The sequence below is a fragment of the Oxyura jamaicensis genome, chromosome 1 (assembly GCF_011077185.1).
Source record: "Oxyura jamaicensis isolate SHBP4307 breed ruddy duck chromosome 1, BPBGC_Ojam_1.0, whole genome shotgun sequence".
Lineage (NCBI taxonomy): Eukaryota > Metazoa > Chordata > Aves > Anseriformes > Anatidae > Oxyura > Oxyura jamaicensis.
Window position 1 is genome coordinate 43,461,203 of NC_048893.1, and position 24,830 is coordinate 43,486,032.

The following is a 24,830-nucleotide window of genomic DNA, read 5'->3' on the forward strand; positions in this document are numbered from 1 at the left end:
GACAGTTTCCCTGGGCTCATGCTGGGACCAGCACCCATGCGTGGGGACACGTCCTGCTGTCTCTCCTCTCATTGCTTCCACAGGTGCCAGAGAGCCATTTGCTGCTTCCCAAGGGCAGCTTGCCTTTTCTGGGGCCTTCCTCTGCCCAGCCCTGCTCTCCGGCAGCACAGCTCTGCCTGCTCGCAGGCACTGAGTCATGTTGTCCAAGGTGCTGGCCCAAATGGTGAAGGCAATGACAAATTCCCCCTTGCTCCACATTGTGCCTCTGGCCTGACACACCTATCAGCACAAATCCATTCAGAGCCGTGGGGGGGTATCTTCAATGGGTTCGTGACTTCATCTATTGCTTCAAAAGTTACTCACTGGGAGTATTTTATTATTCTGATTAAAGAAATGACATTTGGGCCTATCCACACCAAGCCCCTAAGTCTGGAAAATCCCTCCCACCCCATGAAGGACGTGATCCTTCCCAGCACTGTGGGAGTGGCTGCAAATGCCTGTGCCGAGGTCTGGCTACCAGTGGCTACCTCGCCTCTTAGTCTGGAGCCCCTGGTTTATTTCATTTGAATGTTGCACAAGGAGATAGTCACAAGCCATGTACAAATGTGTTTTTCTGAGTCCTCTTTTGCACGCTCCCTAAAAGCAGACGGAGGACTGCAGGGACGCCTGGCTCCTGGAGTGAACAGCACTGCTCGGGGCAGCCGCTGTGGGGTGGGCTGCTCCTCGTGGCCTTCCTGCTTTCATTTCAACGGAAAAAGCTGAGGCTTCTTAAAGAGCATACTGGGTTTCTTTATATAAAATTAATCTTAACTTGAAAGTAGGTCCCAGGCGCAGTGGGCCAGCCAAGAAGGAGGCAGCTGTGAAAAATGAGAGGAGGAAAGAAGGGGGTGATGGAGAGGAGGTTAGCTCTGGCTCAGTGGGACCCAGCTGGTCTAGGAAGAAATCCCTGGAAGCTTTCAAAGGTCACCGGTCACTCGCCAGCCAATTTGCATCTTGTCAGAGCGCATTATGGATTGTCAGCTACTTTGCTACATTTACACAGACACACAAAACCCCATGGAAGTCAGTATGTCAAATTGTATCAGGTTTGTGGGGAAAAATGAAGAAAAGATAAGAAGATTAACACTGACATTTTCCAGAATGCCTGAGAAATCCTTGTGAGTCAGTCATCAAACACACTCTGTACTTTCAAGATACTAACTAATACATAGGGCTGGATTTTTATAAAACATCCCAAGTGACCAAGGAGTCTGAGTGAGAAGTGGTGGCCCACGGCCCTCATGATGTGCTGAGGAGGGTGGAGAAGTGTCACTGGTCCACATGAGAGCTTGCAAATGGCATGATGGTCACACCGGAAAGGTGAGGTGACTGTCACCTCACTTTAGGGATGGGATGCAGCTTGCAGATAGAGGCACCTAAATTTAGATTTTTATGGGTTATTACCTAATAGTGAGCTGGGTGTCCCAGAACTCATTTGAGATGCCACAGGGTATATATATATCCAGTGACTGCTCCAGGAGCACATGTGTTTCCCATACCTTCTGTATCAGATCTGACAGCTCTGTGCAGATGTTTTGGATATCCTAAGGCATCTCTAAACACCTTAGTAAGAGCACATTTTTCCACTGAGTACTGACATTCCACCAACTATTTCAGAGCTGAGATGTCCAGCTTATATGTAGGCACCTGGGTGTAGATGTTCACCATATGGGCTTCATTCTGGCGCATCAATCCTGGCAAATATGTCAAGGTACTGTAGAGTAACTGAGTCACCAGCACAGGGCTGGCATATGGGACACAAGACCTATGGGAAGCTACCCTTCTGGAGCATCTGCTGACACTGGATAACCCAGGGGATCTCAGATGGCAGCGGTGTGTAGTCAGCTGAATTGAATCCCAGGTGTCTACAGAGTAGACACCTTCATGCGAGCCTGTTGTCCAGATTGCCACTGCAGCTGGTGAAGAAAAAGAAACACTTCCAGTGGAGTTTCAGTTGACCCGCTTTGGATGAACCAAATCACACCTAAGAAGTACTCTTTTCCCTCCATCAGAGAGAAAGTGAGATAAGATGTAAGGTAATTAATTCAGATATAGATCTTTATACTTGTCAGCTGAATTGCATACCAAGCCTTCAAAATCATTGCAACACAAGACAGTAGCAAAAAAAATTGTGTTGTTGGCAGGTCCCTTGGACTGGGAGACTGTTGGTAGCAAATCAGTTTGCTTTGGCCATAGCATGGCCCTGGAAAGCCAAGCTGGCTGCTGGTGAATGGGAGGGAGCAGCAGCTGGGTTATCCCTCTGTGTTGGCTCTACTCTTTTCTCCTTCTCTGGTCCTGAAGTGTCAATGCTTGGTGCTGCCATCCGTGACCTGGAGCCTGGGGCCAACCCTGCTCCACCAGCTTCACCATGGAGCCATCTGCCAAGGGCAGAGCACTGCAGCCCCTCTCATCAGAGCCAGGTCTGGAGGAGAGAGCATGCCTAGGAGGTTCAGGGAGTGAGTTTGTAACTTCTATAAAACCAAGTAATAAAGCAATTAGACACATAGGAGAGACAGTGCCTGGTGCTCTGGAATGAGTCCAAATTACGTGTATTTTTGGTCAGTGCTGTTTGCTGAGTTGTGAATATGTTTGTGTCATTCCTTCTGCTTAGCTACCTGTGCAGTATGTTGACAACATAAGAGCAGACTTTCTCCTTGAAAACTCCCCCTGCCAGCACTTATCTCCTTCATACTGAGCTAACATTGCAGCAGCCTCCACCCTGTCCTGCCCCTTCCATTTCCTGCGGTCTTAAATCAGATCAGATACAAACATTACAACACCCTTGGAAATAGTCATGGGGCAGGGGACTAGCCCAGAGGTGACAGATCTCTAGCCCAGGCAGCCAGCTCGGAGCACTCTGCCTTAGTCAGGGGTGAAGACAAGGGCAGGGGCTGTCATTTCTGGGTGCCACCTGCACATAACACTGGACTTTGTTCTGGGGATCCCATCCCTGAAGTCCCTCTGCTCTGGCTCAGAAAGCATGTATCTAAAGATTACCAAAAACCCTACCTAAGAGTCAAGTGCTTTTTGCTTGTAAATGAAATACATGATGCCAGGAAGTGAATGTTTTCTAAAAAAAAAATGAAAAAGAAACTCATAGTAGTGTCCTTCAGAGCTGTTACTTGTCTCTGCAGCCATCAGCTCTTCCAAACTGCACGTGTGCTGCTTACTATTTTCAGTTTCACTAACAAAATAAACATTTCCAGTATGTAACACTGGTGTGCTACTTCTCCTGGAAGCGTTGGTTGCCACTTCCTTCTCTCAGAAGCTTCCTTCATTAAATGAGTAGGTTTTTTGCTGCAAACAGGATTGCTTCCTTATGCAAACCCAGGTATGGCCACCCTTGTACCTGGAAACCCAGGGGCTGGCTCCTGAAGCACCCACTAAAACTGTCCTGACTTTATGCCTGAGACTTGTTCCTTGCCCATGTCACATTATTTTTCATACACCGTAAGTGCAGAAGCCTGAGCAAAAACAAGAAGAAAGAAGTGGAAAGCAACTACGAGAATCTGTGGCTGGGATCACTTTGGCTATGAAGAGCCTTCTCATGAAACGAGACTGGTGCCCTTGAAGGCTGTGAGCAAGTTCAATGAAAAATAGATTTAGCAACTCCTTTTGGACTTTCAAGTATATGCTGATAAGTGCTTTGTTGATGACAACCAAGTCATTCCTTCAGATGTAGTTTTCTGGAGATTTCCTGTACCCACCACCTGGGGAGCTAATAGGGTTCCAGTCCTTTTTGGCATTAACATCATCCACTTCTGTGCTGATGCTGTGTGTTCCTGAAGCAGAAAGTTGCACTGGTGGGTCACGTATGTAGACACATATCTGGGGAGGAGCGCGCAACTTTCAGGAAACAGGGGATCCAAAAGCATACCAACCGGTGGGGATGTTGCCTGACACCCCTGGAAAGCAAGACAAGCCAAATTTGAATCAGAAGAACCCACATTTTCTCTCTTCCAGAAAGGATGATCCCAAGGCTGGACCAACGATTTAGGAAGGAGGGGATGTCTGGCTGCATCTTTAACTGTTGAAGCCTGGCAGAGAAATTATCTGCAAGCACACCAGGAGGAACTGGCTTTTGCTCGCATTTGTGCCAGTCCTTGTTGTCTGGGTACCCTTGCCTGGCCCCCAGCAGGGTTCCCTTTGGTATTCCTTGCCCACTGGGGTTTGGGTAGCTTTCCTTTTTCACTCCTTGCTGGGGGTTGAGGTGGCTGGCTGAGACGCTCACTGAGAGATGCTCAGCCCATCTCTTTACACAGGTGGCTGTTGGCAATAGATTTTCCAAGACACACTTTCTGCCCTGGAGTTTGAGGCTGATCTCATCTGATAGCTGTGGCTCGGATAAGAGGCTCTGCAGAGGGCTGTTTTTGTGCAAGAAACATTCTTGAGACCTCCAACCTCCCAGTATCACCTGTGACATTAAGCTCACTAAGAGCCACAGCAATACTCATTTCATGCATGCCTGCTGCATCTAGTGGTTAAACAGCATTGAAATCTATGACATAATGATACACATTCAAATAGCTGCACTTGGGGAAAAGGAGGAGGAAACAGTGCCCTATTGTATCTGTTTAACTGAGGCAGAAATTTAAATGGGTGTGCCTAAGCAGCCTGAGAGCATTCCAGCCCCAGCCGCTTGCTTCTGTAAGATGATGCCTCTCATTGCAGCTTCTAGCTGATCTTGGTGGGCATTTAAGCGCACACGAACACACATTCCTGCTCGCAGGCATGCACACGTAGCAGCCTGGCCGCACCCAGTCCCACACCACCTGTGTCTCCCCTGCCTCTGCTGTTGCAATAGGTATTAAAACTAGATTAAAACGTAGGATTTGCAAGGAGCAGGGGTACTGCTGGTGAAGGCAGGATCCAGACAGGCTAAGAGAGAAAGGACAATTGCAAGCCATTAGCACCACTGAAAATGTTTTCCCCTAAAAACTCACTGCAGGATGTTCTTCCCATGCTCCATTGTGACAGGACCTCTTCCCTTGCTTTCTGAAGTTGGATATGGAAACTCTACTCTCTTTAAATACTATTCAGTTCAGTGTCTGCACTTTGTAAGATGGAGCACTTAAAGGCCATAGATTTGAATCCTAGCCAGAGAGATTAAGTTCTTGAGAACTGAAACTGAGGCCGTAATGTAATCCATTTTGTTATTTTCCCTTTAATTCTATCATAATAAAGAGTGGAGATCTCAAGGGGAGAGCTGACTGGAAAGTGCAGTCTACACATAAAATTCCCCACTCTTACTATTTTAAGCTATCCAACAAATGCAAAGGAAAAATAACTCAGCATATGCAGCCTTACACATGGAGTCACACACAGAGAGAATGAACACACACGCTCTTTCTCACCCCTTTAACCAAAAAGCCATCCTTCCATTGAAAGTTCAAATGGAAATTTCCACTGGTGATTCAGACCAGCTGGCAGGACTTGAAGCATCTCCTCTTCTGCTGCTGGGATTGATTCTCTGATTCACCTCAAGCTTTCATTTAAGATAAGATTGTGGGGCTGCCTACAATCAAGCCAGGTGCCTTCCTCTTCTCTTGCTTGGTGGTCACAAAAGACATTGCAAACTTGCTGTGTGTACATGGATTGGAACAACAAACAATGCTGGGTTAGAAGAGTGTTATGCTGTTAAATTTCAACTAGAAACTTGTGCTGGCCCTGCTAAACTCCTCTCCCATCGCTCACTCTCACCCTTCCTCTAGGAGGGATGGGCCAGCAAACTCTCCCTCTGGAGCCTCTAGGCTCCCTGCTGCTCTCCAGACCCAGAAGCCCTGGGATGCTTTGCTTCGTAAACAAAGTTACGCACACCCCCAGTGACAGCCATGCCCCAGGGAAGTGTTTAATGAAGGTTTAGTTGCCAATTAACCTCTTTAAAAATGCAAACACAGCTTCAGCTAATGATATCAGCAATCCAGCAATGCATCAGAGAGATGAGACTGCTCTTGGTGTGTGCATGTCTTTGCTTTCCCATGGCAAAGGAAAGCTTCAATCTCCCCCCAGCAGGTTTGGCTCCTCTTCCACAGTTGTTGCATTGCCTGATGATCTCTTCCTTGTTCATTATTAACAAACTGCTATAACAGACATTTGTTTGTAGCAATGGAAAAAAACTGACTGGTGTAGAAGCAGCTCTCCTGAAAAGGCTGTGAAGTGCTTTTCCAGGAATCCCTGGCCACATATAAGACCTCACCCCACTAGCCACTGTTGGGCATCAGACAGTGCTGCCACATTTCAGGGAGCAAGTAATAACCCATCTTGGGGACCTGCAGGGAGGTTCATGTAATCACACGGAAAAATCATTGCCTTTGTGATTACATTCTTAGAAGGCTAAATGAATTGCTACACATTTTGGCTCTGACCTTCTGTTTGGCACATGACACATCATATCGCATGTGGGATAAGCTAAGATATATTCTTGAAAAAAAGTCTATGCTGTAATGGAATGAAGGAATTCCACATATGCTATGGATATGAGCAACATTATTGCTGATCCCAAGGGTTTTACCAAGTTACAAGGCCATGATGTATGCAGGGGTAGAAGTTACTATGAGATCTTACATTACATGGGATAAGAGTCTGGATGTTATTCTGGATTGGGTCAACGGGTATCTTCATCGCCAGCCCTATGACTTCTCATGCTAGGCTTTCATAGCACTAAATAGCCTTTCCAGCTCTAAGGAGCCAGCCTCAACCTGATCAGCCAGTTTACAGTTAGGTTTTCTTGAACCAGAACTGAACTCAAATAGTGAATCTGAAGCTGTGTTGAACTGGAACAGCACTAAACCAGCTTCAGCTCTTACCTGACAACCCAACTAAGAACTTAGTCCAACCTACAATGATTCACCTGTCTGACCAGCAGAGTGTTTTTACTAGAGGTAAAGGCAAAGGAAAGTGACAATCCATGTGTGATCCTGCCAAACAAAACATGCATTCTGTATGTATTACATGACAGTCTGGCTTCTTTAGCAAACACGGCATCTGTTGCCATCCTGTTTCTAATTAAAAAAAATGTTTGCTGTTACATAACAGTTAATCCCCAATCTCCAAAGTGGTTAATCTAGATGTACACATGGTTAAAACCTCTGCCAGCCAATTGAAGTCTGATTTTCCTAACCCCTCATTTATTATTTTGAACCAGAGAAACAGGGCTGTTGAGCGTTACTGGTTAGGATGTATCCTGATCTTCCATGACAGCAGAAAAATTTGATAGGTTTGCCTCCTATCTAACCATCCTTCTCTTTATTCACCAAACAGATTTAAGACTAATACAAGTTGCTGAATACAAATTAACCACCACTTCCTAACAAGCAGTCCTACATTATCAAGCAATGAGAGACCGGCCCTGCAGGCCCAGCAGGGTCTCCATTGCCTTGTTTCATTTATCTCATTGCTTTGCATCTTCTAGAGCATCTGTGAACACAGACCCCAGTCTGTCCCTGACTAGATAAGACAGTCCTGCAGTTGTGCAATGGAGGGACCTCCACCTGCACAGGGCTGTAGTAGTTTCCTCTAGCAAGAGGCTTCAAAGCGCAAATGTTTCCTAAAATGCCATCAATACAGGGAGAGCCACACAGGAATTGCTGAGGCAGTTTACATCTCCCCCTGCCCTGGAAAACACAAGGCAGGCACAGCTGGAGGCAAAAGGGCCAGGCAGGCACCTGCCCATTGCCATGGAGAACAGCCTGCAGGACCACATCATGGTGAGATGTGAGCAGCAAAGCAGAGAACCACCTCTGGGACAGCTTAGGGACCTGCTTGCAGGCTGCTCAGATGGGCAAGGTGAGCAGGGAAGAGTGCAGGAGCTACTTTAGAAAGGGGTATGCACGCATGAAGACTGTCTTGGTGAAGGCAGGAATTCAGACGTGTAAGAATGGGTAAAGAGGGCGAGGAGATGGGAGGTCCCCAAAATGCACCAAATAATGGAAACTTAATAGGGCATGCTTCTGGGGCATGCTGAGCACAAGGAAACCCTGCTCAGGGGAGATAGCAGCAGGGTTCAGCAGGCTTGAGCCATCTGCCTTTGGGTGCTGGTTAATTACACGAATGGAGACCTCGGCTGACTCTTCAGAAATAATCAGTCCATGCAAAGAGGCCTGAAGGCAGGAATGGAGGCAGCAACCAGGGACTCAGGGGCAGAGGGGCTTCCCTACCCTAGGCCACGCAGAGAGATTACTCCACGCTGGCAGAGTGTCTCCCAGTTCTGTTCCCCTGCAGCTGGCACTGCCCCAGGATTGCAGTCACCAAATGCTTCCAAAGGTCAGTGGAGTCCCTTGTTCAGCTTTATCTTACCAGATGATGGGAGAGGACTGGGTAGTGATGCAATCCTGCAGACAATAAAGAAAATCAGAGCTTGCCTCTTTCTGCTCATCTGGGCAATGAGATTTTGCTGAGGTGCCGAGCAGGCAGGCTAACCTGCTCAGAGGGGGCAGTCCCGTCTTCCAGCTCAGGGCCCAGCCCGTTGCCCACTTCAGTCACAGAAAACACTTCTGAGCTGAAGGTGGACCTGGGGCCGTGCACAATTTCACAGGCTGTTTCCTTCAATCCAAAGATTAATTTTAAGGCTCAACATGGCATCTGGTGCAGAGTTACCTTGCTTCAGCAAAGCAGGCAGAAGATGACACATTTGTCATGTCATTGTGGAGGTCAGTGAAACGAGTGTCCAGATCCTGGGAGACAGATTGCTTCAAGGCAACGTCACCTAGCCATGGTTGGCTTCAGATCTCTGCTTTGTCAAAGGTTGTTTAAAACCCCTTTTGGGGCTTTAAACAACCCCCAAAACAAGAACCTCCTTTGCTGTATGGAGGAAACAGAATTACAGAATATCCTGAGTTGGAAGGTACCCACAAGCATCATCTAACTCCTGGCTCCGCACAGGACCACCCCAAAATCAGACCATGTGTTCTGAGAGCGTTGTCCAAATGCTTCTTAAACTCCGTCAGGCTCGGTGCCGTGACCACTTCCCTGGGGAGCCTGCCCCAGTGCCCGACCACCCTCTGGGTGCAGAACCTTTCCCTCACCCCCAGCCTGACCCTCCCCTGTCCCAGCTCCATGCCGTTCCCTCGGGTCCTGTCGCTGTCCCCAGAGAGCAGAGCTCAGCGCCTGCCCCTCCGCTCCCCTCGTGAGGGAGCTGCAGGCCGCCATGAGGCCTCCCCTCAGCCTGCTCTGCTCTGGGCTGAGCAAACCAAGGGACCTCAGTCATTCCTCACACGTCTTGCCCTCTAGACCCTTTACTGTCTTCATAGCCCTCCTTTGGGCACGCTAATAGTTTTATGGCCTTCTTATACTGTGGTGTGCAAAATTGCACTCGAGTTGAGGCTGCACCAGTGCAGTGCAGAGTGGGACAACCTCTTCCCTTGATCAGCTAGCAGTGCAGTGCCTCACAAGGGTTCTCTAACAAACCTGACTAAAAATAGGAAGCTTGACTGGAGCAAGACCACCAAGCAGGCAGAAGGGAAGCTCCCTCTACATGTGATCTTAGTGCCAATAGGCTAGCAAATTACTGCTGACATTTCTTCCACAGATCATTTATAAACAGTTAGTGTACTATCCATTTTGGACAGTAGAGCCAATACTCTGCATTTTTAAAAGCTTGCATTTTCACCTAAACTTTTCTTAAAAATTGGAAAAGTAACTCCAAGATTCCTGGTCAATACTAAAGCAATCCTCGTCAAAGGGTGCAGAGAGCCTTAGACTAAGATATGCATACATGACAAGTCTATCTAGTGGAAAATTGCTCATAGAAATTCTGCAGAATCTGTAAGAGCCTTTTTGAGACCTGCAATTGCAAGAAAAGAAAACTGATTCTGTCTAGGCTCTGCCAAAGGGATTTATTAGGGTGTCTGCTTTATATTGTTGATTGTGTTTGGAGATGACTAGTCCTTAACAACCACATAGAGCCTCTGGCATGCACCAAGATAAAGGTTTAACACACCTGCATGTATGCACATGAACAGAAGGAACAGGAAATCAGTCACTAGTAGCAAATTTATCATTCCTTACTTTTTGTTGCATTAAATAAAACCAAACATCTCTCCACGCTTCATCTGCAAGGCTTGCTCCATGGATATTGCACTCTCCTTCCATTGCTACTCCACAGAAGTTACTTTCTACTCCACAGAAGTTATTTTTATGACGCCAACTTTCATTATGCAAAATACCATTTTCAATGTTAAAGCCAACAGATTCCATCCATAAGCCCTTAATGGGATGGATCAGAAGAACACACACACACACAAAAAAAAAAAAACAAACACACAAGAATCATTTCCTTCTGGAAAGCCAACATAACTGAAGCAATTCAAAGTTATCATGCAACCCTCTCTCTAACTCACATGGAAGACTTGCTGAGCAAGTTTTGCTATTTGCTTTTCTTTACACAGAGACATGTTTATGGGTGAAAAATCTTAAAGAGGATACAGGGGATTTAGATCAGTCCAAACGGGAAATGTGATGACTAGCTATCTTTCTTAAGAAGAATATATAAAAGGGAAGAAGTGTTGGCCAGAAGAAATAGATTCTGTGAGAGGCATGGCAACAGGGTTCTTTTTCTGCCTTTGCTAGGATTTGAATGGAAGACAAAGCATTTTCCCCTTTTCACATAGGAAGCCCGCATTGCATCTTCCATCCTCAGGAACCTTCACAGAAACACCAAGCCAAATGCATAATGAAACACAGAAACTTCTGACAAAGTCCTACCCCTAGAATTTATTATAGAAAAGCAATGAAGCAGCATGTACATCTCTGCAATTATGATGATCCTCCAGCAGGGAAGGCAAAGGTAAAGTCTTTGCTGTGCGCTCTCTTCCTTGTGGGCACATAGAATTATCCTGCATCAGCCTCTAATCAGCACAGCTTCATGTTTACAGACTCTTCCCCCAAAACTACTGAACGAGCTCCAAGGGCACCCACCCCTCCCCAAGGATCAACAATGTCAACAGTTGAAGACTGCTGTCTCCAATTGCACAACTAGGCATGACCTTGACACAGTCCAACATATACCCTCCCATGAAACATGATGTGCACTTGCCTGTAATAGGCAGGAAAGCATAAACCCATGTCCCAGGGGGCTTCAGAAACAAAAAGCGCTATTGTCATCAGCGCATCTCCACATCTAGAGGGTTCTCAGGAAGAGGTACAGCTCTGGTAGCATGGCTGTATCCATCCCATGGCCAGACAGTGAGACCATTCTCATTTCCCAGGTGCCAGAGAAAAAAACATCCTCTGCTCTCCCTGTCAAATAGTTACTCAGAAGGAGCTTTCATAGCTTGACCATGAGAAAAAAAGTAAATCTAAGGACTAAGAAAGTTTTCTTATTTTCCCCTTCTCAAAGCTCAGGGGCTAACCCAAAGCTTGGGCTTCTATGTCAAACTCATATTCTGATTCTCTGAGTTTACATAGTGTGAGTTTTTTTCCCCCAGATCAACTAGTAAGTACTTAGGCAAGAACCCATAAGAATTCAGAATGACTATGACTACGACTTCTGGCACCAAAACTGTATTTTTACAGCATTTGTTTGCGCTGCAACATTTACAAAAAGTAATTGCTCACTTGAGTGTTCACAGAAAGTCCTTGCATGCCACTGCAGGCAAACCACATTTACACAAGATCAAAATGCTTGGTACATGCCTGTGTCTTTCACAGGTCATGTAATCAATTCCATTCCTTTTCAAGTACTTCCAAGAGCTTTTAAGTATGTTGGATATTTTCATTCTTCAGTGCTTGGCTAACCTGTGAATGTTTACTAATTTCAAACCTGCTTCATAACTAAGCCCCTCCAGATTCCCAATCACTTCTTACTCAGTTCCCACATAACCTGAAGCTCTTCACAGCACAAACAAATGGTGTTACTGGAACGTCACCACTGTCACCTCTGGTCTTGGGGCCTGACTGAAAGGTTGTCTGGTCTTTGGACCAGGCTGCGTTCCTCACATAACCTTCAAACTGAGCTGATATATCCAGCTTCAGTCCTATGACTACTTTAAGCAGACTTAGGCTGCCACCACGGAATAAAAATCCCTGGGATTTCCTACACTGGTTCCCAGCTGTGCTTTCCTGCCTATCTCTGGTCGTGCAGCCCCTGGGCAGAGGGCACTGCCCTGCGGAACTGATACAGCCAAATCCATTTCAGACAGGTCAGTTAACACAGCTCTGGATCATGGTAGGGTTGCAGGGAACCATGCTACCTTTTTGCAGCTATCCTCATATTATTTATGTGGCGTAACAATAAAACAAACCCAAATTTTGGTTTCTTAGTACTAGGCCTGCACACAACCCTGCTTTCAACCCTGACAACAGTGTTTTACTCCTCCCCTCCGAAAGACTGTCCTGCCTCTGCTAGTGCTGTAATATTAAAATGAGAGACAGTATATTCCCATTCTTTACTGCTTGAGGTAAACATCTGTGCAGCATTAGGAATCAAAACTATAAGGCATGAAAATATTTATTACAAGTGCATAACTCTCATTATTTCACCTTTGGGGAGTGCAGAAAACAGCTTTTGAGAACAGCTTTTGTTGAAACTTCATTTGAGTTTCAACTACAAAAATTGGCAGGTTGTGCTAGCCTGATCCTGCTTGATTTCTCTACGGTTAATCCTACACCTCAACTCCCTGATGAGCCGGGACTTGAGAGGCTTTTGTAGAAGTATGCTTCGGAATTGCCCCTCAAGGGTCCTCGTAACTGAACAAACACACCCGCATTGGTTAGTACACAAATCAATGCTGGTATTTTCTTTTATCCAGGGAGAGACAGGTCTCGCTCCATTCTTTTCCCCTCACATTTCATTAGATCAGCCACAGATGTTGCTTTAGTCTGGCTGTATATTGTTCTGACCAAATTCATCTTCAGACACTCCCTATTCCACTTGGGTTGTATAAACACCCTCCAACCTATCCCTCGTGGCACAGTCACAGTAAGAAACTATTTCCTGCCACTCCGACCAGCTGAAGTATTTTTAGTTGAAATTGAATGCACATACCTGTGGCAGGTGAGGCACCAGTGAGAACATGGATGTGGGCAGACCTTTGCTTTTCTAGTGCCCAGTGTTTCTACAGCTTATCATTCCAACCAAAGGGAGGTGTCCAGCTGTCTAGGCGTCACTCCTCTCAAGGAGGCTCAGCACCCTTTTACAAACATTATCCTACTACTCTTCTGCACTATTCTTGCCGCTAGGGGCAAGACAGATCTCCCCACCACTAATACAGCCTTCCACACAAGGAAGAGCAGAGATTGCTGGAGTCTCTAAAACTTGTTAGGAAAGCCTCGTGAAGCTTCTGGAAGGAAATGATCCTGCCCCATATCCTCTGGGGATAAAACTGCCCTTCGCATCACTTTGTGAGCTTGGTTCAGGACTGGCTCTGTGTGCCACCCAAGTTACATAACTGAGATAGCACTCCTGGGTTTTCAAGAGACCAGAGACTTAGGGAATCTTCATTTAGCATAATACAATCTTCACATAATCTTAATTTGCTGATAACAGGTTGAACCCCATCCATTTTATGAATCATAAATTCAAGCACCCGACAGACCAGAAGAGCAGTCAGAAGAGCTCCATTGATCCGTAGGGAACAAGCATTTGCATCTCCACCCATATGCTCACGCATTTTTATTCTTCCATCTCTGGTGCATTCTGGGGCTGTTTCCTCTTACCCAAGGGGGTGCCTACCAAAGGACCCTGTAGAATTAACGTTGTTACTGTGCTTCTGTTTATGCCTCCCTGCTGCGAAGTCCACAGAATATGCACATTCTCTTCCTGCTTTAGAAGAATGCTTTCAGCAGTCAACATATCTGAGTTCTGCACTAATCCTAGATTGCTTTAGAATCATACTTGAAGACAAATATTTGGAAGATTTGAGTTAATTATTATAAAAAAGGACAAAGTTGGGACTCAGACACTCTTCTCAATAACAAAAAGTATGTTCCTCATGAAGATAAAGAGAATTAACTTAAAGAAGACGCATTGCCCTTATTACAAAACACAGCTTGATTAGCATTCATGTTTTGTAAAATGTGTTGCTTTTATACTTTTGTTTGGGGCATTCTGACTAGCATACATGTGTATATTAGATTTATGTTGCCACTATGAAAGTAACCATCCTTCTGGTTTTAATTACTGCCGTAGTTTCTGCTTTCTATTTACCTCTTAGAGAAGAATTTTTTTGCTTTTCATGGAGCAGAATGCCCAGTTTTTGGGTGGTTCTAATGGACACTACGTTTTTGTATTGAATGATCACAAATGAGCTTCTCACCCTTCTCTGACCACCAAAGAGTCGCCAGTACAAATATGTTTATTGCCAGTTGGAGCTAGCACTAACCTTAAAGTCTGATATGAAAAGTACATTTTTTCCATTTTCACAAGAGTCTATTTATATAATGCTGTTCTCCATACAAGACAAAGAAAACTGCCACAGAAATAAATAGGGCAAAAAAATTATCTCCACCATCCAGCAAGTTGGTTGCTTTTCTATGTACATACCACCCTCTTGTGTTAGTTTGTAAGTACTACAGGAATCAGCCACAGAACAAAACAAAACAATCCTTGATCTTGCCAATCTTCACATATTCTGGATTGAATTCCAGGCAGTAAATAGCCCAACCCAGCCAAAACTGGCTCTGTTTCTGTTGGTCCACTCTTCAGCTGACACATTTAAAGTATTTGTGTCACATATGAATCGTTAATAAGAATGACCTAAGAGGAAAACCTTCTGGCACAGCTGATACTCAAAACGAGCATAACAGGTCAGTGACAAAACACGGAAAACCAGTTAGCTTTAAAATTAAGCTATATTTAGATTTGTCCATGTCACATGTCCCTTCTCCAAGGTAAAATCATCACAACTGTGCTGTGGAAACTCAGTTACTTTAACTTTTTCAACTCTTTCTTCTTCCGACAGACCTATTTGACTCCAGATGTACTCAGTGAGTTTGGGTTGTGAGACATAGGCTGCAACAAAAGGAAAGTTGCACCACCCTGGACCTCTTTGGGGCCAAACCACATCTGCTTCCACACCATGAGGAGATAATCTGGTGTCTCTGGAAGGAAGATTGACCCCACGGTACCACAACGGACCAAGCTCAGTCTGTAACTTGAAAGCAGAAAAGAGGAAGGTATTTTACATCTGGACTACCCAATTAAATGTTAAGCAGTCCTGAAAAAAAATCCACTGGAGATGGATGCTGAAGGTCGTTTTTGCCAAGCTCATGTAGCCATAAAGAAGAAAGTAAAAGTTTGTCCACACACTGAGCTAGAAAGCTTTCCGTTTCTTCTTTTTCCCACCTGCCACCTTTTTCCTGACACCAAGAGCTTCTTCTGTGTCATCATCATCACCATTCCGAGATCGCTTCTTCTCTCCCTGCTCCCGCAGCTCCTGCAAGGTGATCAAGAAATCGATCAGAAGTTATGTTGGACAAGGAAATTCAGACTACAACAAGTACAACAAAACGTTGCCACCTACCATTCGAGCAAATCTCTGGGCCTCAGCTACACGTTCTGTCAGCATCATAACTTCCTCCTCTTGCATGGGAAATGCTGGCAGCTTCTTGCCAATCAGGTGTTCAATGCGTTGAAACAGCTCTACATCATACCTGAGAAAAGATATTACCCTGAATCAGCCCAGCTGGGACTCCTTCAGCTGTCTCTACCCACAGACACTGCCCCTTAATTCCTCCCAATACATACAGTTGGCTCGTGCTGCAACTCACAACTCTCACAAGCAACTCTTAAACGCATCCAAACGATGCTATCCTTCACTGATTTACCTCAGAAGTATTTGGCAAAGACTTTGCTTAGAGGAATACTTCAGCATTTAAAAGAAAAAAAGAAAACACAACAACAACACACTTAAACCTGCTTATATTATAAAAATGTACATATATTACACAGTGAAGTTATTAACAATTAGTTCTGGTATTTACATAGATACAGGATAAATTCTAGAAGCAGCTTTCTCTTCCCCACCCCCCTGGGCTTTGAACGCTCTCTCCTTTAGCTAAATAAATCCAGCTGGTGCCTCAGAATGAAATACAGTATTTTCTTCTCAACCACAATCAGGTCAGATGTATTCTACTCTAAAAGACAACTAGGAAGAATAAGTCTGCTATGTTTTAACACTTACTGTGTGACAAAGGTGATAGATTTTCCAGACCTCCCAGCTCGAGCTGTTCTCCCAACACGATGAATGTAATCCTGAAAGAAGAAGTTTTCTTGATAAGCAATTATCACACCAAAAAAAATACATGCTGAGCACAGAAACGAAACTGGGGAAAAATCAGACTGTATGATTGTTTCTTTAGGACAGAGGAGAAAATAGGGCCAGGATTATATATTCAAACTGTGTGCAGCATTAGGGTTTGATAAGGCGTGGCTTGTGGAAGCATTTTTAATATTTCTTTTTTCTTTTTAAAAGAAAAGATAACTTCTGATTATTCAAGACTACAGAACAGAAGTTGTGCCACATGACATGTTAATGGAACTATCACTTCCTTGGAAAGCTAATATTTAAAATAAAAGCGAGCCAATGCCTCCATTTTCATTCTCAGCATCTAGTGCTCTACATCATCTGTCTTCCATACAAACTCTCTAGCAAGTAGATTTACATTTGGCAAACACAGTGAACGGGAGGATGGATGAGAAAAATTTGGAAGCTTCTATCTAGCACCTTCAGTTTATACAGCTCTGGGCCATTTTCCAGGTTTTATACTGCATTACTGAAGTTAAAACACTATCCTCCAAGCAGTATCTGTGGATGTTGCTGTAACATGAGAAATCAAAGGACGTGTTCTGTGACATGGTGAGCTGAGAAGGAGGTGCACAAGAAGTTAACAATGTCGTTTGTGTGCCTGGACCCTCAACTTTAACTTTTGTCCTTTTACAATGGCAAAAGCAATGTCTTCAAAAATGAACCATACTTTCTTCTGTTTGCAGTGTATAGTACTTTTGATCATTACAGGAAATGACAGAAAAACTGCATGTTAGCGTGCTTTCTGAAACTGGGCTAGTGAACAATCACATCCCTAAGATAATACTATGCTTTCTATAAGGAACAAACTTAGTAACTCACTTTTTTTTTTCCAGTTTGCTATAATTTTGTGATATGAAAGTAGAACATAAAGACATCTTTCTTGATCAAGTAAATCCTCAAAGAACACTGGAGTGGGAGATTTTTTTTCCCTTTTCAACAGTTTAAAATGCAAAGGCAAAACCTGTATCACAGGAACAGAGATGCCTTCCTGAAACTTGTAATATGGTAAAAGTATTTCCAAAGTCTGTAATCTGTTTGATGCAATACAACAAAACACATACTCTAAGCAGAAATGTGAAGACAGAACATTCCTCACTTTTCTTAACTTATAGGATCAGTTCTATAACCGAGATTGGAACACCCAACCAAATAATAGATATCAACTCAATCACAGAGGCTGAACAACTTTTCGTTAACACAAGTGTGAACTACGCATCCAGTCAGCAGAACACAGGTTGTCTCTTTGTCTAGCTTCAACACGCAACACTATGCCTCGCAGTGTCAGAAAATGCTCAGTTGGCACACAGACTAACTTACCTTAGAGTGTGTAGGAATATCAAAGTTTATCACCACATCTACATGTGGGATATCCAGACCTCTGCTTGCAACATCAGTAGCCAGCAGAATAGAACGTGCCTTTGCCTTGAACTTGTTTAGGGAGCCCAATCGTTTGTTCTGGAAGAAAGGAAAACAAAACGGTAATGAGAGAATAATGTTCACTCTAGTTAATATGCTCTTGTTGAAATACTGTTAGAGAAGAACTGGAGGAGAAACCACCCCAAAAAATAGAAACCTCACTTCTCTAATTGCTTTTTGATCTATTACAGAAATCAGGGGCAGCATTCACATTAGACTAGCTTCTAGGGCTCAGTCCAGTCCACTAGTTGTGAAATACTCCTTCTGCGAGGTAGCTGTGACTCATCATGGTACAGCCCATTTCCCAAGTGACATGTCTCCTGTCTATTCCGTTCTGTGAGATATGCCCATACCTGACTCATCTGCCCATGGAGAGGAATGGCAGTGAACCCCAGGTTGCGGAGCAGCAGAGCAGTCCTCTGAGTATTGTTACATGTACTACAGAATATCATGAAAGAATTTCCAGCTAGTTCATTCAAGATATGAACCAAGTAGCTGTCCTGTAAGGAAAAATGGAGGGGGGAAAAAAAGATAGTCACATATGCTACATTAAAGAGTAAGTTCAGTATAAGCCAGAGAAAATGACAAAATATTTTGCAGATGTGGGAACAACAAGACAAGATACAGAAAAAAGAAGATAAGGTGTATTACCTTGAATTTGGATGGGATGAAAATGTAGTACTGCTGTAGCTTTTCAACAGTCTGATATTTGGAAGAAACAGCGCATTTAACAGGATTCTTCAGAGCAGCACGCTGGAGTTTTTGAACCTTGGAAGATTAAAGTAAGTTAATACCACATGGACAGAGACTTTGCCAGAAGCCTGGACATGTACCAGGCAGCCTAGACAGTGTAGCCTGATGGAAGGATAATTAAAGCAGAGTACTCTGCTCTCACCTGCTTGGTCATAGTGGCAGAAAACAGGAACGTCTTCCTGTCTCGGGGAATCACTTTCAGTATCTTATCTACCTGTAGAAAGATGAAAGAAAGAAATGCTGTATGCAACAGCAATCAAGCTATAAACCCCCTCCAAATATAACCATCAAGTGAGGAGTTCTGCCCTGCATGCAACTTCAGCTCACACTAGGAATATATTTCCCTTCTTCTCAGGGGAAGTTTTGGGCTGAAACTTTGATAGTCATGCAGTGTGCGCTCTAGAAGTCAAACAGCAGTGCAAATAGCAAGCAATATTCCTGCAGGAAGGTGTATGTGATTGCCCCATGTGTTACTGTAGAACACGTCAGGCATTCCAGAGAAATCAGTAGACTTCATAGACAAAATGCCTCCTAGTACTCTGCAGAACTCTGCTGCAAAGTTCAGCTCTTACCACAGGCTTCCATACAATTATCAGATCTTCACTACTATTTGCTATTAACTTCTACAGAACGACTCACTGAAACATTTACTACATGACTGCATGAAGCAATTTAAAGGGACTCTCCTGTGGCGTTCCAAAAAATCTTCCTTTAGCACATTCCTACCTCTGTCTCAAAATCCATGTTAAGGATCCGGTCAGCTTCATCCATCACTAAGAATTTCAGAGCTCGTAAGTTGAAGCCCTTTGTGTTCTCCAGGTGATCAACTAGACGCCCAGGGGTTGCTACCCAGAGAATCAGAGAGAACAAGTTAAGAATGAAAGCAAAGGAAAAGATCAAAAGAGGTACATCATCTGTTACAGAAACGGAATTCTTCACTGAAGAGAAGGCAGATTGCTTTGTGGGAAGCACTCTTTCAGAGGTTATCCTTGAAGTGTTTTGAAATAAGACTAATGGAGTCAGACTCTCTGAAGAGCACCGCACCCAGCCCCTCAAAAAGCAAAACAAAACTGACTGCGTATCAGATGTACTGAGAAGAACAAGACCAGGGTTTTGAATATGTCAGGAGAACAAAGAGCCAAGGCAAAGGCAATCTAAGAGGCATGCTTTGGAATGAGTTCATAGCAGCAAGGTTACTGATGCCTACTCTACAAACATAAGCTGGAACTCAGTTCTCAGGATTAAATCAAATGAAGGATGTACTTTCACTTCTTCAAATACACAAAAGCTCGTGTCAACTCTTTCTTTGGATGACTGCAATTTGATCATATTCATACCCAGTACCTCCTGCCCATTGACTTACCAATTATAATATGTGGCTTCTTGGCTAAAGCCAGAGATTGAGACATCGTGTCAATTCCACCCACAATAACCGCTGCAGGACAAACAGAATAGTGTCAGTCTTTCAGTTTAGCAACAGCCAACCTTTCGAACCTTAATGTGTTTCCTACCACTCCGTGCCACCCACAACAGCACTAGACAAATGAAAAGTTTGTTTTCTTTATGAGAATTCACTCTATTTCTGCACACCTGACCTTCCCAGGCCTCTTAAGCTATATACTGAAGCCCTTACCAGCCTCAAACATTTTTTCACAGTTCAAGACCTACAGACAGAATCTATTTCTTGCAGCCTAACTCAGATGCAGAGTCTTGGAATTCCAAAAACATTCACAAAAAAATAACAGTTTGAAGAAAAGATTAAATTACAACGTGCTACAGAGCAGATCTCTATGCAATTTAACTGAACACAAACTTATTATTGGGAATATTATCTGCAGAAGAACTGCAGAGTGTTCCATAATGGAAGACCGCACCGTCACAAGCAGTTTCTTTCCCACAACTGGTATGTCTGTCTTCTAGGCAAGGCTACTTACCACTGTGTACACCAATGGAAGATCCAAGAGCTTCAAACTGCTCTGAGATTTGGAAGGCCAGCTCCCTTGTTGGTGTGAGGACAAGAGCAAATAATCGTTGAGGTGCCTCCAGCAGTGCTTGAAGAATTGGCAGAGCAAAAGCTCCTGTTTTACCTGAGCCAGTTTCTGCCAGTCCAATTATATCTCTGCCTACAAGCAAGAAGCAAAAATCTATACTGAAGAAAGAGGCCCTCAAGGAACTGTGCAAAAAGCACAAGAATTCCCTAAGGATAAAAAGAACAGCCTCCGCAATAACTCCACAAAGAAAAAAAAAAGAAAAGATACACAAAGGGTGAAGGAAAATAAAGAACTTCAGAACATGTCTACAGAATTTTAAGACTTTAACTTCATATGTACAACAGCAATAATTACAGTCCTGATTCCTTTCGTTCTTCAGTTAAATTTCGGCCAATATGTAAGTTTTCATACATCTCACAAACCACAATGTATTTTGTTCCATAGATTAAAACAGTAATCTAAACCTGCTTGCAGACAGCAAGGATTAAAACAGCAAGTCCTCTACACAAAAAAAAAAAAAAAAAAAAAAAAAAAAACAATATATGCAACAGAGTAGAATTCTTCAGCAGGATCCATTCTAACTTCCTAAATTCCAACAGCTGAGAAGAACATGTTGCCAACAGACTTTAAAGAGAAAACTCAGGAATGCAATCTTATTTTTGTTTTTTGAAGAAAATATTGTATGTGCATTAAAAGAGTATGACAATAGTTAAGTACCAGGACAGAGCAGACACTAAGTTTATTTCCATTTTTAAACCAGTGTCACTACATTAAACTGCTGTTGTGAATTCATGACAGAGTCTTTTCTAATAAGAAATATTCCAGAGGCAAGAATATTTCCCGAATTTAATAATGTATTTTCCAGCATTCCAGGATGATTATAGAAAGTCATGGTGGCTTCATTACTTCTCACTCCAGAACTCTAATTCAAGGAATTGTCTGCTCACTACAAAGCAGGTTACACAATGCAATCAGTCAAGGTATCTCCAATTTCAGACGCACAGTGTAGATCTCTAACAGAAGATGCACAGTCCTAAGTCTATCAGAAGCATCCAGAGTATCTCTGAGTACTTCAGAAAGACCATGGGCAAGGGTGACTAGCAGCTCATAACTGAAAACCATTATATTTAACATGGAGTGCCAGAACTATCCAACAGTAGCGAACACATAAGAACCCACACACTAATCTGAAAGTTCGAAATAACAGGCAGTGCCACAGGGGAAATTAACATTTCAAGCTCCACCAGGAAAGGTCATAAGAATGACCACTGAGATTACTTTTATACAGAAGTCTTCCATGATGAAATTAGAATGCTTTCAGCCCTGCCAATACTCACTCAGCAAAGTTAACTCCCTCAGAGCTCCTGAGGCATCCATACCCACAACTGGGATCAGAGAAGCATGCTACTCACCTTGCAGAGCCACAGGAATAGCCTCAACTTGAATCTTTGTTGGTACCTTCCATCCTAACTGGTCACAAGCTTCACACAGGACATCTGTCACTCCCTGAACATTAGTGAAAAGAAGAACAGGAAACAACCACCATTAGGGAGTTCTAAACTAAGTCACTGACTTGCATACATACTGCAACAGAGCCAAGCTTCTCTCTAACACGGCCAAATCCCATCAGGCCCTTAAGTCACCTACACAGAAGGGAGGGTTGCTCACGGAGATGCTCGCTTCCACCAGTACCACCCCAGATCTTCCCAAACCCACTAAAAGCGACTGCCATCAGTAAGAGACTAGTCATTCCCCCCTAGTTTATGCAAGCAGCTTTCCACACACAGACAGCTGCCTTCCTTCCTCCGCGGGGGGATGGTATTAGGACAGAAAAAAGGAAAACTCCGAGGCAAGTTGCTGCAACTGGAAGAGGGGCAAGCGGCCGGGAGGCAGAGCCCGGGACAGCAACAGCCCCACAGCGGGCAGGGCCGGGCCGGGCCGGGCCGGGCCGCCACGCACGTGTCCTCCCCCAGCACCGGCGGCTCCGCCGGGCCCGGGGCGCTCCTCGGGCCGGGGCAGGGAGCGGCAGCGGCTCCGGCCGCCCCTCACCAGCTCCTTGAAGCTCCGCGCCGCCGCCTCCGGTGCCTCCGCCGCCTCCTCCTGCTCGGCCGGGCTCCCCCGCGCCTCTCCCGCCGCCATTGTGGGCCGCCCCCCCTCGCGCGGCCCGCAGCACGCTGGGAGCTGTAGTCCGCCCAGGGCGGCTGTGGGACTTGTGCCGCGGGGCGGGGCGGGGACGCGCCCGTGTCTCGGCGGCCCCCGCAGCTCTGGGGACCTCCGGGACCCCCGGGGCTCGGTGTCGGGCTGCGCGGGACCCCCCCCCCCCCGCGGCCCGGCCGCTCCTGTCCTTCTTTGGGCATTTCGGCCCCGGCCGAAAATTAGTGATTTTGGCTGATTAGCGGGGGGCGGGCCCGAGCCCCCTGCCCCGCTCCGGTGCCCGCTCCGCCGCGCCATGAGCAGCTCCCAGGTCAACAAGGGCCCGTCCTACGGGCGCTCCGCCGAGGTCAAGAGCCGGGTGAGCCGCGGGGGACGGGGGGGGCGGGCTGTGCTCCGCACGGGGCTGGTGGACACGTGCCGGAGCCTCGCCGGTGCCTGCTCCCGGGCGCTTCAGCTTGATTCAGCAAACCTGGAGCCAGCCGAAGTGCCCCGGTGCGCCTGCTGGAGGCTGACAGCACCCCGCGAAGCAGCCGAACCAGCGGCACCCTCCCGGCCACGCGAGCCCTCGCAGCCTGGGCCACGGTGGGGTCTGCTCTTGGGCTGGTCCCGCTGCGAGACTGCTGCGAGGCTCCCCTGCCGCCTCCGCTGAGAGCCCCGCGCGCAGGGAGGTGGAAGGGAATCGGCGCCGCCGTGCCGGGAGCTCGGCTGCCTGGGAAGAGGGGTTCCGCCAGCCGGTGCTCGCATGATGCCGTGGGCATAGCCATGGTGTCCGGACCATTCCTGCACCTCGGCCGCGTCCAGCTTTCCCTTTGGGGCTGCAGCCCTCAGGCACGGCCGGTGTCTCCCCACAGGGCAGCACCGCGTCCATGCCTGGGACCCCTGGGACCCAGCCCCAGTGCGGAGGTGAGAGCTGGAGGCTGCCAGGGGAGGATTGTGTCATCCCCCCCAGCTGCTCCCTGTGTAGGGGGAGGGCATCCCCAGGGCTGCAAGAAGGGAAATTGAGGCATGGGTGAAGTTTGACCAGAGTCTGCAGAGTTCGGGGTCCCCCTCAGTCCTGCCTATACGTGGCGAGGTGTCTGGTGGAGTCTTGTGAGCGGCTTGGGGTCTTCTGCCACGCCAGGGGTGACGATGGAGCAGGCATGGGTCCTGTGGGTACACATGCTGAGCATCCCTGCCACTGTCGAGCCCCACACAAAGGGGACAGGCGAGCCTCGTGGCAGACCCTGGGCACTGGTTTGGCACAGGAGGGCTGTGCTGGCTCCTCTCAGGCAGTGAAGGTGCTTGGGGCTTTCAGCCTCTCTCCATGTTGCCTTCTCCTTCCTGCCCTTCCTGCCTGCGAGGCTCTGCAGGCTCATGCTGGAAGCGGCCATGCCTGATGGCAGCACCATGTTGTGCCACCTCTGTCCCTTCTCCTGTGCCAGGGATGGGGCTGGGGGCGGCCTGGCCATGATCTCCCCCCCAGATTGTGCATGCAGACTGAGCGCAGCTGCTGGATGGGAATTTGGGCAGCTGCTGCTGGAGGGGAGATGCTCTCCCCTGCGATGGCTTTGCCCCCCAGCTGGCTCTTGGTCCCCAGGCACACCATGCCCACCCTGCAGGGCCCAGAGCCGGGTGCTGCTCTTGCTCTGCTCCCTCCCCTCCTCAGCGGTTTCTGTGCTGCTGAACCTGGGTTTCCTGCACACCAGGAAATTGCAGCTGATCAAATATCCCGGGGCTGTACAAACCTCACCTCGGCACTGTGGTGGCTGAGAGGCAGCTGGGGACTGGCCTCGTGCTGCCGGTGTCACAGCCACTTCCCAGGGACGCGGCCGGGGCTGGGCTCGGGAGGTGGTGCTGGGGAGCTGTTCCTGGTGGGGTCTGGGGTGCATGCGGGGATGTGCCTGACCAGCCCCTGCTGCCCCGCCAGCTCACCCAGAAGTACGACCCACAGGAGGCAGAGCTACACGCGTGGACTGAGAGTATCACCAGGCAGCAGATTGAGCCTGATTTCCAGAAGGGGCTGAAGGATGGAGTCATCCTCTGCGAGTGAGTCCTGCGGCGCTCACGGGCGATGCCAGCACGGCCCCTTGGACCCTGCCCTCCGGGGGACCCCTTTAGGGCAGGCTGGGTCTGGCCAAGCCTGCACCAGCACCTCCCCACCAGCAGCATCAGCCCAGGCAGCGGTGGGAGAGGGGGGCATGGACCCGGGGGCTCCCCGGCACCGCGGGGCTGCGGCATTCCTCTGCTGGGGGGG

At 46.6% G+C, this 24,830-nt stretch overlaps 1 protein-coding gene and 1 long non-coding RNA gene across 2 annotated transcripts; both read right to left on the minus strand.

Moving 5' to 3' along the window:
* Positions 1-1,068: 1,068 nt before the first annotated feature.
* Positions 1,069-7,200, minus strand: LOC118172332. The gene is made up of 3 exons (XR_004753649.1): positions 7,190-7,200; positions 4,979-4,981; positions 1,069-1,250 (listed from the first exon to the last, which is right to left on the minus strand). It is a non-coding gene; the product is annotated as an uncharacterized LOC118172332 (long non-coding RNA).
* A 6,839-nt stretch (positions 7,201-14,039) lies between these two features.
* Positions 14,040-22,597, minus strand: DDX47 (DEAD-box helicase 47). The gene is made up of 12 exons (XM_035336136.1): positions 22,493-22,597; positions 21,856-21,949; positions 20,387-20,575; positions 19,816-19,887; positions 19,179-19,297; positions 18,595-18,666; positions 18,351-18,467; positions 18,053-18,199; positions 17,601-17,738; positions 16,158-16,228; positions 15,498-15,627; positions 14,040-15,410 (listed from the first exon to the last, which is right to left on the minus strand). The coding sequence occupies exons 1-12, from the start codon at positions 22,580-22,582 to the stop codon at positions 15,288-15,290; spliced, it is 1,362 nt and encodes a 453-aa protein (XP_035192027.1). The 5' UTR covers positions 22,583-22,597; the 3' UTR covers positions 14,040-15,287.
* Positions 22,598-24,830: the final 2,233 nt, after the last annotated feature.